At 38.8% G+C, this 19,333-nt stretch overlaps 1 protein-coding gene across 15 annotated transcripts in view; it reads left to right on the forward strand.

Moving 5' to 3' along the window:
• LOC140546486 (neurexin-2-like) overlaps positions 1-19,333 on the forward strand; it is an 819,352-nt gene that overhangs the window by 404,005 nt on the left and 396,014 nt on the right. For 11 of the 15 annotated variants that reach the window (XM_072669790.1, XM_072669800.1, XM_072669797.1 and 8 more), the window contains 2 exons: positions 3,891-3,914; positions 19,049-19,210. In XM_072669790.1, coding sequence (XP_072525891.1) covers positions 3,891-3,914; positions 19,049-19,210 — 186 coding nt within the window. The remainder of the gene's footprint in view (positions 1-3,890; positions 3,915-19,048; positions 19,211-19,333) is intronic. The other 4 variants (XM_072669792.1, XM_072669799.1, XM_072669793.1 and 1 more) reach the window with 1 other exon arrangement.

Genomic DNA, 19,333 nt, shown 5'->3' on the forward strand with positions numbered 1-19,333 from the left:
TTCTAGAGCAATGTTGAATATACACCCATATCAGCCATAACATTAATATCACTGTAGGTGAGGTGAAAAACATTGCTTATATACATCTTCAGTGATATTTGCCAAGGACAAATCTCCAAAACGTCGGGAAGGTCTTGGAGGGCACCTAAGGCTCATTGATGTAATCCATGGAGGCCTCACCTCACAACGTACAGGACGTAAAGGATCTGCTACTAACGTCTTGGTGTCAGATACCACAGGACACCTTCAGAGGTCTTGTATAGTCCATGAGAAATGGTCAGATTTGTTGTGGTGGCACAGAGGGGGCCTACTCAATATTAGGCAGGTGACGCTAAGGTTATGGCTGATCAGTGTAGAGTAAAATGACAGTTTGTGGTTTAGTTTGAGTCTGTTTGAAGATTTCTGTGGAATATTATTGCTGCTACAAATAAATTAGAACTGTGTGTGTAAAGGTTTGTAAAAGTCTGTAGCTCTGAACAGTTCCTTTCCTTGCAGTCAAATGGTTGATTATCTTTCTCACTCCGCTTCAATGTGATCATTATCCCTCCTAATGCACTTACTCCGTTTCATTAATCCTGTACAAACAGGCTGTTTGCTTGTGATTGAAACGACTCTTGAGTATAAAGATCAGTGACGGTATCATTGGTTTTAATGAGCTATTGCACCAGGCTTGTTCACTCTAGCAGATTATATCCTGACATTTCTAAAGTCTACTTCCAGATCAGACTTAATCTATTGTCAAACACTAGACTAGTTTAAGGGTGTGTGTGTGTGTGAGCATGTAACTGAATATGAATAGTTCTCATGACTTTGAATAAATGTCCTGATTTTATATAAAAACCTGTGAACAACAGAGCTGTGTAAAGTGCAATTTTAAAATGTAAACAGATACTACGATTGTCTGCAAAAGTTTGGGGACCCCTGGACAAATGCCATATTTTACTTTCATTTTAAGTACAACAAATATAGATGATGTCTGCAGCAAAATGTTAAAACTTAAAATAAAACTAGTCATAAAATCTCGACTTAACACATAGGATTGATTTAGCAGGTCGTGTTTTTAGGATCTATCAGCTCATAATTTCATAGAGTAATACATTTTCAGGCTCTTCAACCGCTTGACCCGAAATGCAACTAAAAATGGGCTCCTTTAAGCAGATGACTGGTAATAAAGAAAGGCTATAGAACAGGGGTGGGTAGTTCTGGTCCTGGATGGCCGGATCCATGCACAGCTTTATGCTTTTCCTGCTCAAGCACACCTATTTCAACTCACCTGTTAATTGCGATATTTATTAGGTCATTTAGAGCAGGATAATCAGCGAACTGTGCTGGATTCTGGCCCCCATTGTCTAGATTTACTGTCCCAAACATTTGCACATAGCAGAAGTGCTTTTTAAAATGTTATATTTGAATTCATTTCCTGCAGAGGAAATTTCAAAAATTAACACAATATTTTAGTTGGCATATATAGTCTGACAATGTATAGAAATAAACATGTGTTTCTATATGTGAGTGTATGAGTGTATAAGATAAAACAGATGAGGAACATGTCACTCCCCAGCCCACGGCTCTGTCAGCTGTTCCTCAAAAGGAGCCTAATTTGTTCTCTTGTCCTTTGCGGCCCCTTCACTGTCGACAGTGGAATACATCAACCCCGAATATGGCTTCTGTGTGAAACGACTTGTTAATGGGTTTTCATATTCTCTTGTCATGTCTTTAATGTTTGCCCTTAAGCTGGCAAAGAAGGTAGACAGTGAGGAAAATACAGCAGGGCTCAGAAGATGGGAATGTGGCAGAGAAAGCTATAGCTGCCACTGTCCCTCCAGTATGTGTCAATTATGGCCAAAGCTGGCAGACAAAGCGGGATGGCTGATGCTGATGTGAATAGAAAGATGATTCAGTTGGTTTCAAACTTTTCTTCAGGGTTAACTAATAGTTAACTGACCAATGTGAAACTTTTATTACAATTCTGATTTGAAGGAGCTAAAATTCCACTGATATCAGCTTTTATCTATTTATAAATTAAACTGGTAGCAAACATGATCTGAACAATATTGGTGGGATATAACACTGTGGAGGAACAACACCTGCTATACAGAGAAAAAAAATGCTGATTTATTAGTATAACTTATGACTTGCCCACCCTACAAGATAACCGGGCCATTTTTGAGACCAAATTGCATCCTCCGACAATCATAATAGGTCTTGGTATTTTAGGGTGAGCTTAATTTATGATTTTCCTACATTATTCTGTAGTGTGGGGCATCTATAATCATAAAATGTTTACTTCTCTTATCATTTCCCTGTGCAGTCAGCCCAAGCATTGTAAATATGAGACATTTTCAATATTTTTGACTTGGTGTCCTTTACTGTGGGTTGCCTTTTGGTGTCAATTGGATGTCTATGTCATGCCTGAAAGATGATTAGCAATTAGAGCCAAGCTAAACAGAACTTCACAGTGTGTCTGAAAGAAGTTATATGCATGATGGCTAAATTCATAATAGTTCCAATGTCATCCAACATGATTATAGCATGATTAGATCTTTTTTGCGTAAAACTTCTACCTCTCCTCCATGTAGCAGTTCGTGAGAAACTCCTGTGTTTTTTGAGATTCAGAACCATTAGTCAGAAACGTGTTTGCCTGCATGATCTGAAAGGGCAATTCATGTAATGTACAGACTTTGATGACTAACAACGCCAGTGGAAAAGTATGATTATATGTAGGGTCGCTCTCGTTTTTATCATCTCACATTTTCCAACACAGTCCTCACCATTTATTTCCAAACTGTACAAGAGCAGGAGAAAATGAGTAAGCAGCTGTTATATTTGGGTAGATTATCAAGACATATCCAAAGACATGGATCTCTATGATGTTTTGGAAATGATTTTCATATGACAAAACACTAAATGCAATTACCTTATTTTCCAGGTCTAAGGAGACTCGTGAAATGCATGGCATCTCTTCTATCTCTTCTGTCACTCTTTCTTAAAAACCTTCCTTTCTATCTATTTAATTCGCTTCTTTGCTACTTATGTTGTATCATTTTCAATATAAAAGTATAAAATGCCTGAACTCCTGAACTCTGCTGATTATTATTTGTTTCTTACTTCTTCATAGTCTTCAAAAATGGCTCCCCACACAAGATCTCCCACTGCACTCCCAGTGAAACAAGTAGTATGTCAAGCCAATTTGGTCAACCAAAATTCTCTGCAAAGCTTCTTCTTCGTCACTTGTGCCTGCCCCGTTCAGCGCAGGCCACATCCACGTCCAGGACTAGCCAATCACAATGATTACTAATGCTTTTCCTTCAATCCTTGTCACTCAAAACAAGCCCTGCCCACCTTATCTTTCCCTAATCCTCCTCTTTCTCTCTCTCTTTCTCTGGAAATTGTTTTATGCTAACTCTTGTGTCTTCTTACTAACCAAACAGCTTCAAGTTCTTCCAGTTTGATTTGTACTTTTGTGTTGTTCTTTTCCTTACCTTTTTTGTGTTTGTTTGAAATAACTAACATTGTCTCATCCATGGAATGTCGGACCATCTGTTGTTTTTCTACTTAACTTGCGTACTTACGTACTAACCTCTTTATGATACTGGCATTTTTATTATTTTCAACTGACAAACCCTTCAATGAAGAGACTATATATCAAAATAACAATTATTATTAACAAATATTTCCTTATTTGGGTGATTTCTCTTTAGCAGCTATTAGAAAGAATCTCTTTATTTCGGTTTTGCTACTGCCAAACACTTACAACCAAAAGATCCTGCTTTCAGAAAAAATTGTCTCCTCTACCGAGACATAGGAGAGATAAGATGACCTTTATTGAGTTCACGGTTTGTCACTGTTATTTTATTTTTTCTTTCCCCTTTCCCTATTTTCTCCTAAAGCACTCAGGCATTGGACACGCTATGGTAAACAAACTGCATTATATGGTAGATATCATTCTAATTGTCTTATACTTTGGTTTGCCCTGGATTTCCGTTTCCTCTTTCTATTCTGTTTGCTTTTACTGACTACACAAACTCCCATCGGTCTCAAGGTAGCAAGAAAAAGTAATATATTTACATCTTATTCCTTTTTGTATCACTTTTTAAAATCTCTTTGGTTTCTACGTTTTACCCATTCAGTGCTCATCTATTCCCTAAACTTGTGAGGTCTAAATTTAGACAGCTAAATTAGAAGGAAAAAAGAATTTCAAACCAATCTAATATGTAAGATTTCAATTTTTCTCTGTAGTTTTCTTTATTTTTTTCAGTTTCTTTTTCTTATGAATAATAAAAGATAGATTTAAATTATGAAATGGACTTGACCTGACCATCAAGTGCCCTCTGCTATGATGACTCCAGTGCCAGGCAGTAAGAATGGCAGTAAGAATCAGTTCAAAGCCTCTAAACTATACAGCATATAAAGTTGAACTTTTTAAAGCTATAGTTTTTATTTTCTGATTTTTCTGTGAAGGCTTTCCAATTTATTTATAATAATGTGAAAATAACAATAAATAGGGCAGCCTGGCTCAGCGCAAGCATTTTATTTATTCATATCCCAACTTGGGCCCAATATTAAAACATGCTTATGAGTTTAAACATACATAATTAAATATTAACATATCAACCATTGTGTCCACTTGGATATTTGTCTTAAGGTGAGTTTCCTTTTAGAGACTAATGTAAACCTGCCAGAAAAGTTTGCTATTCTTTAACAATAAATGATAATGAACTGAGAAATAAAATATTTGATTAGTTTTACCTTGTTGTTTTGCTGAATACCTTAAATGATAATTATACACATTTATTTGTATAGCAGGTTTTACAACTGGTGTTGTCACAAAGCAGCTTTACACAATCAGTAATTAGTAAAAACACTGCCATATGAAAAAAACAAACAAACAAAAAACAAGCTAAAGGGCGGTATGGTGGTAATTAAAAAAATGTATTGAAGGAGACATGTTTACTGAACTGCACAGTAGTTGATCACCTCCATATAAATATTTGTTAATTAGATATTGTTTACACATTGCAAAAACAAAATGAGTAGTTATATTCTGAACAATAGGCTAATTTGATTGTTTTTAAATTCCCTGAAACTGCTGGCCTTGCACTTCCCTTCAATTTTGATCTCAAATTAGATGATGTTGACCATGGATGATTACTATTACAGTCTGCAGTCCACAGTGTAGGGAAAATCAGTCCACATGTAAGAGACATCATGTCGCATTAAATAGTAATATCTTACTGCCTGATATCGGACTCATCAAAACATGGGCACTGCAACCCTGCCCTAGAGCTGCATGAAGGCATGTAGGGAAATTTCTTTCCGGGAATGTAAGGACTGTGTCCGATTGACTGTGTTCATTAATACTAACACTAACTCAAAACCCTTTATCTGGCCTCCTTCACCCTGCATGACCAAGTCAACCTGACATTCTGTTATTTTCAACAGCTGACTACATTATTCAGTTATATATGCATATGTATATATCTCTCTAGCCATATATACATATACATACATATATTAACTGTTTGAATAGTCTCCCGAGAAGTTCCCCTTTTTCCTCCCAGAACAAGTTTTTTTTCCCCTTTGTTTTCCTTCTCTGTTGTTAAAAAAGGAACTACTAAACCAAATAATGACCTCACTGCCCTACCTTGCTGAAAAGGAAAAGAAGAAAGGAAAAAAGAAGTGAGAGGGAAAGGACTTTTCTTTTATGGTTGAGTAGAGAGGAGAGTTACAAATTTTTCTGCCCATTTGTGTGCCGCATGAGGTTCAATAAGTAGGAAAGTTTAAGGGTGATAAAGTTCATATTAATGATATCGTTTTTTTTGCAATAGATACCATAGGAGTAGTTAACTTAAATTTGAGACGCTCTATTATATATGCATTAATATGCAATTACTGTTCTTTAATGAACCGGCAGGGCATCGTTCTTAGCTACGGATATTTGCACATTGGCTAAGGGCCACCAAGGAAGGCAGTGAGATAGATTTTTTTTTTACTTTCAGTAACCCATTTTTTGTCAAGATTCATCTACCTGTAGTTGAATAACTTGTACCGTACGTTCTCTAACGATACCCAGAAACCCTATTCACTGTAAGAGTGAGAGTCTTCTTTCTCTCCCTACTCTATTTTTCCTGTTCTTTAACAACTTTCTGTTGAATTTATTTTTTGTGGTGAGTTTCTGATGGACTTTGACCCTGTCATAAATCATTCAGACACTCTAGGGTTTTTTCCCTTTTTTTTGTTCTTTTTCAAAGTCATTCTTACGTTATGTGTTGCATGAACATCACCAGCTTGCATTTCACCCATCTCCATCTCGGGAGGGTGTCTGTGTTTCCCAAGCCGAGGATGTTTTCGGCTTGCACGAGTGTTTGGACCTCAATTTATGCATTTATTTATATATATATGGTTTTTGTTTGGTTGTTTGTTTCATCTCGCCTTCAGGTTAACCCCCATTATATACTAAATGTCTGTGGATTTTTTTTTTGTTCCCCATTTGTCTGGTGGAGTGGTGCTTTCTGCAGTTTTGGTTGGACAACCCTTTCCCATTGCAACTGAGTGGTTTTGATTGGCTTCCGTTTGGTCTGAGGCCCTTGTTGGTTTTTGTCTGCTACAATGGCTCCATTCAACCATCCCCATTCCTCCACTGAACTTGCATGGCTTGTTATTCACCTTACTAGCATTTTTGGATGGATTGTTTTGTTTCTTCTTAACCTCGAACAAAACCCTTCTCACCAAACAACATGAGAATTCTGAGCAATCCGACCAGATTTTCCAATCCAATTGCAGAACGATTTCTCCAATTGACTATTCCAATTGTGTTTCTTCTACTTTTACTAAATTTACTAAAACCTTAAAATCTGTTACTAATACAACTGTTTGAACCAAACCTTTGTTGTAACTGTACTAACAACCATTTTTGTGTCTGACTCTCCCTTACTTACTAAAGTACTAACCGATTTCCCTCATCCTCCAACCTAATACCTCAACACTTGCACATATGGACAGTAACTTTTTCCCCCATGTAAGCTTCTATACCGATCCCTTGGCCCATATCTCGTCCACCTTCCCCATCCCTTTCTAAAGCCCCTGATTTTACTAACACTTTTACACAATCACTTTGGCTAGTTCAGTCGGCCCCGTTCTCGCGTTCTTGCTTTTAATGGACTTAACTTCACAACTTGCTTGGCTATGGATTACCATCTGTTTTCAAGGAGAAATTGTGGATTGTCGTCAAGCTGCCAGCCACCTGTGCAAAGATCCATTGCTGAAAATTGGACCCCCTGACAAATGTGCTGCAATTCCGGTTTTAATTTGATGCTACTTTCAGGGTATTGTTTGTCTTCTTGATGAATTATATGCAACGTCAGTCACAGCTTGGGTTTCTTTTCTTTTTCACTCTATGTAGGTTGAAGGTAAGTAGCATTTGCGGGTGTAAGAATGTGTCAGGCTGACGTGAAAGACTAGTACACAAAGGCCAAAGACTGTTAAGGTAAGACATGTGCTTTTATATAAATTACTTCATAATGGTCAGGTAAAGTTTTTGCCTTAATGCAAAATACTGCTAAGAAACATATGGATAATAGCATACTCGTGAGATTGTAGCAGGTTCAGAGAAATGCTTGACTACCACCATGTTTTTTGCCTCTAGTTTGTGATGTTTATGCTCTATGATAAACATTTTAGGACCAAGCAAAGCTACATTACAGTAGGCACATTGGCATATTGAATATGCCAGTTAGATTAATAACAGTGCTATGCAAAGGTCAGAGGCCACACTATGTTTACACTATGTTGCAGTATACTTTTGCCTTTATTGCAGCTCATATTCTTGCAGACTTGCTTTCAGATTTTCTGCCACACACCTCCAATGTTCAGTCTTAGAAGTTGGAGCATTGGGCTTTTTTATGATCAAAGTCATCCCCCCAGAAAAAGATGTTAAGATCTAGACTCTGTGGTGGTCAGTCATTTGTTCAGAGAACAGCAGCTGCCTCAGCAGTTCCAACTTTTACAGTTTTTTTGGAGTGTGATTCAGGTTGGTCCAGCCTAAAGCAGGCTGAGCAGTGAGGTTAGGCTCTCCTTTGTCTAAAACTTAACTCTTTCAGAAGACCAGACTCCTTCAATTTTGGTCCAGAGTGTTTAATCAGTGAAAACCGGCATGTCTTCTGTATGAAACTTTACCAGTATTTAAAGTGATCCAGAGGATTTTTTAGAGGGAAGGTCATTAGAAAGTGTGAGAAATGGCATGTGTGGCATTAAAACGTGAGAATTGTGTGAGAATCTACAGCGTTGATTCTATAAAATGAGTAGCCAGATTTGGACGGGTCATAGTTTTGGCATCTATAAGGTGTTGCATAGTTGTTAAGGGTCCCATTTTATTTCATTTTATTTTTTTGTTGTGAAAAAAACCATTTCTAATTCTTTTCCTTTAGTATTCCACTTCCTTGTGTAAGTGAAGTATGGATATCTTGTTCTTAATGGCAATTTTAAGCAGAAATGTAATAAATGGAGGGTGGTCTCTGACTTTTTGCTGCTAATACTGTAAGTGTTTTCTTCACTGACAGTGTGTGACCATTTAGCTTCATTGGCTTTATTCTACCTTTTGCTGATAACACTCTATGCCTGTGCATAACATAAAGTGCGTTAAGGCTTTAAGTGGTTTGGCTTTAAGTAGGTTTGGTTTGTTCTCAGAGGCTGAAGAAATGTCACAGCTTAGGCCAGACGTGGGTGGAAAACTAGCATGCAAATGGAAAAAAAGCATGGTGTTACCTACCTTAGGCAGGGTACAGTGAGCATGACCTTGGTAAGCAGTTCAGCTGAGGGATAGAGAGATTTTAATCCTGGCTGGAGAAAGATAAGCTAGCTATGCTCTGTTAAAAATAAAGATACTGTAGATGTTTTTTTGAGTGATACCATAAAATAAGTAGACCACTTTTGGTTCCATAAAGAACCATGTTTGTTATAGGGATATGTGTGTCAAGTGATGGTTCTTTTGACCTTTTAAAAGGTTTTTCAAGAGCCCACAGACTAAGGTGCTGCTACGATGACTCGAGGATCGCTTGTTCGAATTGAAGCCCAGGTCATACAAATAGGCCTTGTTTTTTCTGGATGGATAGTGTGATGCCGGTCGACTTGGGCGTGTGTTAGCCAGTGCATCAGAGCAGGGTACCTGGTACTTTCTTTTGAGTGTGATGTTGTATCAGCGGACTTTTGAAAAGAGGCGGTGACTGGTTGTGCATGTGTCAGAGAAGGCATGTGTAAGGCCTCATCCTCCAAATGTTGAGAGCATTACATGTGATAGGGGGAGAGTACTAACGAGTGGGTTGGGTAATTGGCTATCTAAGATTGGGGAGGAACATTTGGGTAAAAAAAAAAAAACGCTCAACCTATTTCTCATCGCTCAAAGAACCATTTGAAGCACCTTCATTTTTAGGAGTGTGGACACCTCTGGGAATATTTTCCTCCCCTGAGCGAGGAAGATTTATAAGTGCACTTGTATATGTTCTGCAAGATGTTTATAACCTCATAAACCTTGTTTTAATCTCATAGCTACACTGAGTCATTCTTGACATATCACCTTATGTTTTAGCCTCCTTGTCTCAGGGTAAGAAGTCTCGTTTAAGTAGTGCTTCAGCGATCCATTAGAAATCACAACAAGGAGTGTGTCATAAAAGAGAAGTATCGTTTTTTCACCCTGGAGTACAGACTTGGCAGGCAGCCATTTTAAAATGCTAATCTCCTCCTACTTTCTCAGCATGATCAAAAGCTAACCGTTCTGAGAGTCTTATTAAAATGCCATTTATTCTGTGGAGTAGATTTTCTCTTTGATTCGCTGGCAGTGGGCCACCAAGCCGGAGCCATATGTTTCCTTTTCTTTGGACGGAAACTGCCACTGTGTACTTCAAACCATTCTGTGTCCTCTCAGAACCACTAAAATGCAAAAAGACGTTTGCTCTAGGGTCACTCTAGAACTTCAACTAGTACTCCTGAGTCTCTTATTAACTGCACTTTTAAAATTAAGGGTTCTGCAAAAGGTTCTTTGAGTGATGCCATGCATTTCGGCAATCTGTGTTTGTGATAGAGATTGAGAATCTGTGAAGAATCTCAATCATGTAATGTAAAAGTTCTTGAGTGTTCACTTATCTCTGCTACAAACCTGTTTTTTTTAGGAAACAAAAAGTGGTTCTTTTATGGCAGGGGTGCACAATTATAGTCAACCTGTAGGGCCAGTCTGTTTGTATACTATATGGACAAAGGTATTGGGACACCTGCCTGTTTGTTGTTTCTTTTGTAATCAAAGGCATCTAAAAAGAGTTGTCTTGCTTTTGTTAGAGTCTCTACTGTCCAGGAACGGTTTTCTACAAGCATTTTACAGCATTGCTGTGTTGGTTTGATTGCATTCAGCAACAAAAGCGTTAGTGAGGTCATGATGTGGGACCATCACCAACCCACTTAATCCGTCCAATTCCTCAACTCATCCAAAAAAGTATTGGATGGAGCACCATCATTCCAGCTCCAGCTCCACTGCTTCACAGCTCAATGCTGGGGGGCTTTTTACCCCTCTAGCCCATACCTGGTATTAGGATTGGTGCCAATAGGTTCATGTTTATCTGCTCTGGAGAGTCCTATATTTTATTGACAGTACTTTTCTACAGGGACTAGACAAGTTGTGTATATGTGAATCAGCATAAGCATACTTAAGTGGCTGAATGCATTCGTTAGAAGGAGTGTCCACAAACACACCCACTTTGCCTGGTTATTAACTGATGAGTAGAATCAGGTTTGTCTGAGCAGGGCAACAACCACACTTTGCAGGACACCAGCCCTCTAGGAGTGAAGTTGTGCACACCTGAAAAAAAAAAAAAAAAGGTTCCTCCAGGGTCACTCTTGACTTTTCTGACAACGCTATGGTTGCTGCAGAGGCAGTTGGTCCATCACAGATGATTTGCGAGTGGAAAAAATGGCCTGTCAGCTCACTTTTAATATATATAAAGTAGGTTCTGCAAACTCCCCAAGACCAATGCATCAAGATGAAATAATTATCTCCACGCTGACAGGTGATCAATTTTCCTATATTTATTAGAACAGCCTCATGACAGCAAGATAGAGAATTTTATCTGGGAAAGCGGCTTCCCTGTCGACTTGTGATGTTATATAACCAGGCCTTAATTGTTCTACGGCATGGTGGTGAAGGAATCTTTCAAGATGCTTTGTGCTTCTTCATAGTTTTTCTTCAGGACTGTAAAGGCCAGTGAGCCTACACCCTTAAAAATAAAAGCGCTACAATGGGTTCTTTGAGCGATGCCATAGAAGAACCACTTTTGGTTCTATAAAGAACAATTTTGTGAAGGAGCTGTGAGGGTAAAGAACATTTATATTGAGTTTTTGTAACCATTAAAATGTTCTTCGCATAAAATACCTTTTGATCAGCCGATCAGCCATAACATTAGTACAGGTGAAGTGAAAAACATTGATTATTTGATTATCTTCATCTACAGTGGCATCTGTCAAGTGAACAGTCTGATTTGTTTTCCTATAATTTAACACTTACACAGCTCTATTAGAAAGTAGCATCTTTAGGGAACCAAACATGGTTCTTCTATGGTATACCAAAGAACTCAAAGAACCCTTTTTTTATAAGAGTGTAAGTAAATGATGGTAATGTTAGATGTTTTACTATAGCGTAAACATGACAGGTTTTGCCAGACAAATTTTCTTCCCAGACAGTGAGTGAGAAAACAAGAGAGGGAGGCTAGGCAAGAAAAAGGAAAATGCTTCATTGAACTTGCACATCTGTTCATGTTTTCTCTTTCTTTCTTTCTCTCTCTGTCTCTCACTCTTTCTTTCTCTCTCCCTCCCTCAATTCTTTTAGCAGTTTGTTTTTGTTCATGATCCATGGAAATTGGCCATGGCTGCCCAGTTTCACATCTGATACACATACATCCTCCTATACTTCTCTCGTATTTTAAGATAAAGCAAATATACGTCAATAATGCACACCATATGTTGTTGTTAGGTAAATCCTGCTTAACAAACTAAGAAACAGCTACCACTGTTGTAGCCTTAAACAAGGCCCTTAACCCTCGCTGATTTTGGGGTCCCGTAGCATGACCCTGGCTTTCTAAATTGAAATATGGGAGGAGAAGAATTTTACTGTACAGAACTTTAAGTAAAAGTGTCAGTAAAGAAGTGCAATGCAATTCATTAGGTCTCATAGTTGCCAGCACAGCATGCTATAAAAAGTTACCAAGTCAGACACAGTAGGATCATTTGAGGGAGCTCTCCAGTCAATTTCATTCATTTCGAGGCGGGTTTGTAATTCAAAAATAAAGGCACCTCTGAGATGTTACAGCTTCAGAATAAGGACCATACCATTAACAACAATAACAACAACAATAATAATAATCATCATCATCATAATCATAATAATAATAACAGTTATTTGACCAAAGAAAGCTAAATTATAGTTGGATATTTGATGGATATTTTGAAGTGTTTTACAGTAATACAATTCAAATACATACTTATATGGATATCTGTAGATCTGGTTATTATTTGGAATATAGTTTCAGGATTACTAATTGGTATCCACACGCAAAGTAGTGCAGGAACCACCGGTGCTAAAGCCAAGTAGTGCTTAAATTCACTAGTTTCAGAATTTAATTGGGATTACAGGGATGCAGCTCGGTATAGCAGTAAATAGCTGAATGGAAGATCTGTTGAATAACTGCCCAGATAATATTTTAGTATATATTTATTTAGAAATATATTTAATTATATATTTATTATTTATTTTTAAATCTTGTCCAAAAAATGTGTTTAAAATAATTGTTTGGGATTGGCTGGGGTTCAGGGTTGCATGTAGCGATGATAATAATAAATAAGATATATAACATTAATATAAAAAGAACAATAATAATGCTAAATCACAATGTATCACAATGCTGAATTGGTTTGATAGTATATTGTTTTTATGCACCAAAACAATTCACCAGCTATAGCTTAGGCTACATTTCACCATGATGTTGTAGTAACTAATAGTCAGCATGTAATGAATATGTGCCGGTCAGCTCCTACAGAGATTACAGATATTTGCAGCACAACCCAGAGATTTGCGTCACTTGGGCGTCATCTGCATAGTTTGCTCATTAGAAACTGAGATGATTGGCATCACATGCTCCTCACTAGGCTCTAGCTCTCAAGTTCCAGTGTGTTCTGCACAGCTTGTCCAACCTTCTAATCCTTCGCTAGGAAAGAATTTGTGGGTGGAGCTTGGATGGGTCAGGTGTATTCACACGGTATGTTCATGTACTTCTCAGAAGCCCATATGCTGAGGGTTTCCTCACTGGGCCTTGTGCTTTTTTCATCCACAGAGCTGAGGGTTCAGGGGCTTCTGCTCATGCAGGAGCTTTCTCTCTGTTGCTCTTTTGAAGTTTGGCTTTGATGCTCTCTCTCTCCCTCTCTCTCTCTCTCTCTCTCCCTCTCTCTCTCTCTCGCTCTCGCTCTCTGCTTGAGTTCTATTGTCTGGCGCTTTTTACAATCCCCAGCTTGATATCAGTAAGCAGCACAATAACAAACCAGCAAAACGGAGCACAACAAAAGAGCCGATTACACCCAACCTGTCAAAGCAGACACACACTCTCGGAGCAGGAAGCAATGCAGAGGAGTGCCATTGATCTGGTAACAAGCACACAAGTGCTGACCAGTGTGTGTTTGTGTGTGTGTGTGCATTTATACGTGTGTGTGTGTGTGTGTGTGTGTGTGTGTTTTCCAAGAACAGATAAATGGCACTAGGAATATTGCTTTAACCTTTCCTGCATATTCCAAGAAGGGCTAATTTATACAAGAGATATTTCTGTATCCCACCCTTGTGAGCAGGTGTGTGTATATGGATTTTGGCAGGCAGGCTGAGAGACAGGTGGTCTGAGCAGATTGTGGCATATATGCAGTGCTAATGGTTAATGTAGTTTTTTTTTTTCCCTTGGTCTTGGGGCTGGCAGGTAGGTTGTGGATGATGACACGCCATAGAAAAGGGCAAATATGACATCGCAAATTTCTTTTAGCAGCTCTGGGAGACAGAACTGCCTTAAACATCTCAAATGAACCGCTGTGTTTGAGCTATGCTAGCAAGTGAGGGACCTTGACTTAGAAGAACCACCTGTCACATTTTTTACGGCTTGTGATTATATTTCAATGACTTTAACTTTCATCATATGCCTGGCAGCACGGGGGAAAGTATGTATATTTAATGCGTTTACACCCGAGTGCTATTTGTATTCGGGTGTCATAGAAATAACGTTCGCCTCACGGCTAGCCTCAGGGCACACGGCCACCAGGGACTGTGAGCTGTGCAGTCAAACAGGCAATTCCCTCACCTTTGTACCGGCTCTCAGGCCGGCACTGGTTAGCAGGTAGCCTTTAGCATTGTGTAGGGACATGCGTGTGAAATACTACCATGACACCTCATTCTCCTTCGGCCCAGAGGTGCTGTTATGATGCAAGTGCCTGAAACACATGCTGAAATGCGGGTGGCAGGCTTTTTTTACTCCAGGTCAGCCCTCTGGAAGAGCCTGCTACTAGCATCATTATCACTCTTGTCACTGGTGTCGCATAGCCAGGTAGTGTAGCAAATGTGTAGCGTAATTAATTCAAGAGTTCAAACGTAGTGATATGCTTTCTTAATTAAGCAGCATGGGATATACATGGCAGTAACATGGTCTAGTCAGTACTGAATTGAATTAACTGCTTCTCATAGAGTTGAGCACAAACAAATACAGGGTAAAAAATAGCATAGAAGTAATTTCAGGTAGTTAAATCATCATCTCAATCAAGTTAAACAAGATTTATTTTCTTGTGCAACAATAGCAACAGCATCTGTGAATTCAGACAGTGATCACACAGATATTTACCTCGAAGAAACATTTTGTACCATAAATTTAGCTTTGTTTTATAATACCTGTTTATGTTTCTGATTATTAAGTTATATTAGCACAGGTCCTATATTATTTTTCAGCTGATTGGTATCCGGTATCTGTAAAATAGTATAATTTTCACAGCTTCCAGTGAGAGCTAGCCAGGTTAAAATACAGCCTCCACACAACAGGGTTAGTGTTAAAACTAAGCCTTACAAAGAATACAAATACAGAAGTTTATGTATTAGTAAGATTATATATTGTTTTTTAATTAAATTTCTACATTTTATTGTACTCATTTTAACTGTTCTATGAAGTCAGTATGGATATTTCTAAATGTTGCTACAATGACTAAATATGTTATAGCAACTTGTTTCACTAACAATTTATTGAATGCATATACTGTTATGTATTTAGATTGGAAAGATAGAACATAGAACTACATTAAATTCATAGAATTCAGTCTCAAGTTACTAGATTTTGTTTTTAAAATAATCAATTAAAATAATATTCATTTTTTATAATTAACAAATTGTGTTGACAAGTGTTAATAATAAGTTATTCGATTTTAATAAGACTAAATGTGTATTGCTGAATCTCAGAGAATGTCAAGATACAAGCAGGCAACAAGTATCGTACATAAAATATCAACATTTCATTAGACATTTCATTAGGGCTGTATATAGAAATATTACAGCAAAATCATAAAGGTCACACACATCTGCATTGTAGTTGTATGAGTTACTGTTCTGAAGGTCAGTGGATGATATATTGAAATGTTTGGCAAAATATAATTTATCTGTGTGCTTCTTTAGTTTAGAATGGGAGATGTTATGGCTCATGTTGCTAGCAAACACTTTGCTGTCACTATCTGGTTTCAATAAATACATGTAAAAAATAATGTAAAAAGTCATTTATTGCCTTTAAAAACATGTAACAAAAAATGCAGTCTAGTAAAATAAGATAAGTCATACTGAGTTGCAAATCATATCTATTTGTCTGCCTAAAACAAATGGGAGAGGTAAGAGAAATGTCTTTGAACATATTTTCACGGAGATGAGATTGGTGACAGTCCAGTATTTGTTAGCAACATTAGCCTAGCATCTCCTGTTCTAAACTGAAGAAACACACTTCAGATAGCAAACATTAAGTGGTGGACTTAAGTGCTTGTGGCTTGAGTGATAAATAATGTTCATTTGGTTTTTCATCGAACTGTTCCTTTAATCCACGAGCCTACATCCCGAAATCAAGCGAATGATCAGATACTGAATCCACTTCATAGATAAAGCAAATATGACTTGTTTGTAAACATTGAGATTAGAATAGCCAGCCTGGTTATGAGATTTGTGAACTTGACCCGATGTCTTCATGATGTCTTTTGTGTACAGCAATCGGCAAATTGTATTCTTGGGGGGAAAGAAATGCATAATTCAGTGTTTTTGTGTTGAACTGAGCACTAACCTGCCTGTTCCTCCCTTTTTCAGCTGGATCTCGTACAGGTGGCTGGCAGCTGGCTGAATCTCTGCTCGTTAATGATTCACTCGTTCTCCTAACGATGGAGGCCAGGCCAGAAACGAGCCGTGCCAACACCATCAAATGCCACACAGCGTTATGGTGGCCTTATCCAAACACGCAGGGCCTAATTACCCAACACTGTTTACCAAGTGGACTGTACGCTTTCCCCCTCCACCCTCAACCGCAAAACACAACAACATTTTGCTACGTCAAGTGAGAACTTGGCAGATTGTCCAATGCGAAATTCCACTGAAAGGGTTTTTTACTGATTAAGGTGTAACTCCAGAGGTCGGATCAGGACGGATCAGCCCCCAAATTTCTTAAAGCGCTTTATTTCTTTATTTTTTTATTTCTTGTCCCAAAAGAAGCAGAGTTAGATTGTTATGAATCTCCAAGCACATTTTACACAGCCCACAACAAAGGAATCCCTGACAGCGCCCTTTCTTCGAGATTTCACCCATTCGTAAAGCGTTCCCCATTGGGTTCCTCACCAAGCTCCCTGTACTCTCTCAATGTGTTCAAAAAAACAGCAGACATAAAAATGTGTTGCCCTATTCCGAGGGAAGTACGGATGATGAAACCGAAAATTGCACAAACAAAAAATAAATAAATAATAAAGCAAAGAAAATAAACGCTGTGGAAAGACAACAACAATAAAAGAAAGAAAGAAAGGAAGCTCAGTTGGGGTTTCTCTAAAGTGCAGTTGTTGAGGGCCCTTACCTTTCTTAGATGCCTAGGAACAGCTATATTTCAGCAAAGCCAAAATGTGTGTTTGTATTTGTGTGTGTGCATTCGGGATTAGCACCATGTACATTCAGAGTTAGTGTAGTTTTCTTCATCATCTTGAAACCTTTGTTTTCAGAGGTTTTCAACGAGTTAAAGAGGACACTATTGAAAATAAGGTTGTCCAAAAGGTTTTGCTGAAGTGAGGCCATCAAATCCAAAACCAAGTCTCAATGGATCAAAACTGAGATTTTTAGCTTTAGGGCTGTGGTTCTCAAGTTCCTCAAGATTTCCAGAGCTTTCCTCAAACCCAAGGCACAATACATAGGGATTGAGCAAAAGTCTGGACAACCATGGAGTTTTTGAGAAGCAGTTAGAGAACCACTGCATGGGCATATGTGTGGCAATGTTGTTTGTATGATTGTAGAAGGAAGAGAAAAGTTTGTCCAGTTCTTTTGTTGCAGAAGATTGATGAGCTGAGAAAAGCTTTGTATACAGCCATGCAGATCCAGTATCTCTTTAAAGACAACTTACAATACAACGGTATACAGCAGGAGTTCCTGAGGACCAGTTTGAGTGCTACTGTACTGTTTTGGACTCCTTTGTTTTTTGGGGGGGATGCAGAAAGTTGAGAAAGGCTTGTTTGCCCAGTTTTTGTTGCAGAAGATTGATGAGCTGAGAAAAGCTAAACAAAGCAAGTTGTGCTGATATGCATGTAGATATGCATGGATATGGACGTGGCTCTTTGTTTTGTTCTGGAGAAGCTCTGCTGAAGCACTTAGTCGCTGCAGCGCTCTGTTTATCGGAGGAGGGAAATATTTTGGCAGATAGAGTTGTCAGTTGTGCTACAAAACAGCAGTTCCGAGCGCTAACCTTTATCATTGGGAGTTTTTAATTGGAAGGCATCTGAGGCACGTTTAGCCGCAAAGGACAAAAATTTAATTATCATTCAGCACAAGAACGCGACTGCCAAAGGTTAGGCTTAGTGACGGGATAAAAAAAGGAAAACAACAAAAAAAAAGCTCTTCCAAAAATACGTAACAAAAAAAAAAAAAGATGCAAAATGCAAATACAGTGGCACATTTTACTCGCTTCAAGCCAAGCAGGCCTGTTTGATCCGGCTGCGCGTGTTTCTTCGCGGCAGATGCCATATTAAGCCCTGGAGCGTCTGGCGCTTCCTCCAGCCTGCGCTATTAGGGTAATTACAGCGCAAAATGCTATCTGACTGCAAATTCCCGCACAAACCGAACCTTTTGGCAACTCCTCGCTCCGGCTCGTGTGGGAGGTGCGTTCTCAGCTAAACCCAATTACTAAAAACATGGTTAAAAAACTCTTTGATTGGCCGGCTTTCTCTCCTCATTATTGAGCCAAGTCAAGGTCGCAGATTCAATTAAAAAAAGCCTGTTTGGACACAAAGCTGGGAAATAGCACTCGTATGTGAGCTTGAGACTCTAGGACTTCAAAGCAACATTAGCTGGATGGATATTTTTTTAGGTGTCCGTCACAGTCACTCACTCTTTCTCTCTGACGGTAGCAGTAGACGTGGGTAAAGAGATCACAGATTTTTGATTAGATTTCTTTTTTTTTAGCAGCAGCAGCAGAGGTTTCATGCGAATAGTGGTCAATTCGAGGACAGTTGTGACAGGTTGTGCAGTGTATTGTATCTAAAAGGGTCAGTATGGTGGGCTCCTGCAGCTGTACTCTAAAGAAACTTCCACGCAGAGCTTCAACAACTCCAACCTTATGGAAGAAGAGCACAGAGTTGGCGACTCCTCGAGTTTTAGCTTGTGTTTAATCCAACCTCTTCCTTTCCCCTATTTCTTCTTCCCTCCTCTCTTTCTCTGGGGAACTCTCTCTTCCTCTCTCCCTCTCTCTTTCTCTGGTGGGCTGTGCCCAATGAACAGGTGACCATATCAGTGGATGGTATATTGACCACCACTGGTTACACGCAGGAGGATTACACTATGTTAGGCTCGGACGATTTCTTCTACATCGGCGGAAGTCCCAACACTGCTGACCTCCCAGGATCACCGGTCAGCAACAACTTCATGGGCTGCCTCAAAGATGTAAGTGCACGCAAGAGAAGGAGGTGTTTTATGAACATTTAAATTACATACATATAACACTCAAATGTTTCCTGCTGTGAACTGCTGCCTCGTCCAGGGGTGTCCCTAACCTATGGCCAATGA

This window comes from Salminus brasiliensis, chromosome 24, assembly GCF_030463535.1.
Source record: "Salminus brasiliensis chromosome 24, fSalBra1.hap2, whole genome shotgun sequence".
NCBI lineage: Eukaryota > Metazoa > Chordata > Actinopteri > Characiformes > Bryconidae > Salminus > Salminus brasiliensis.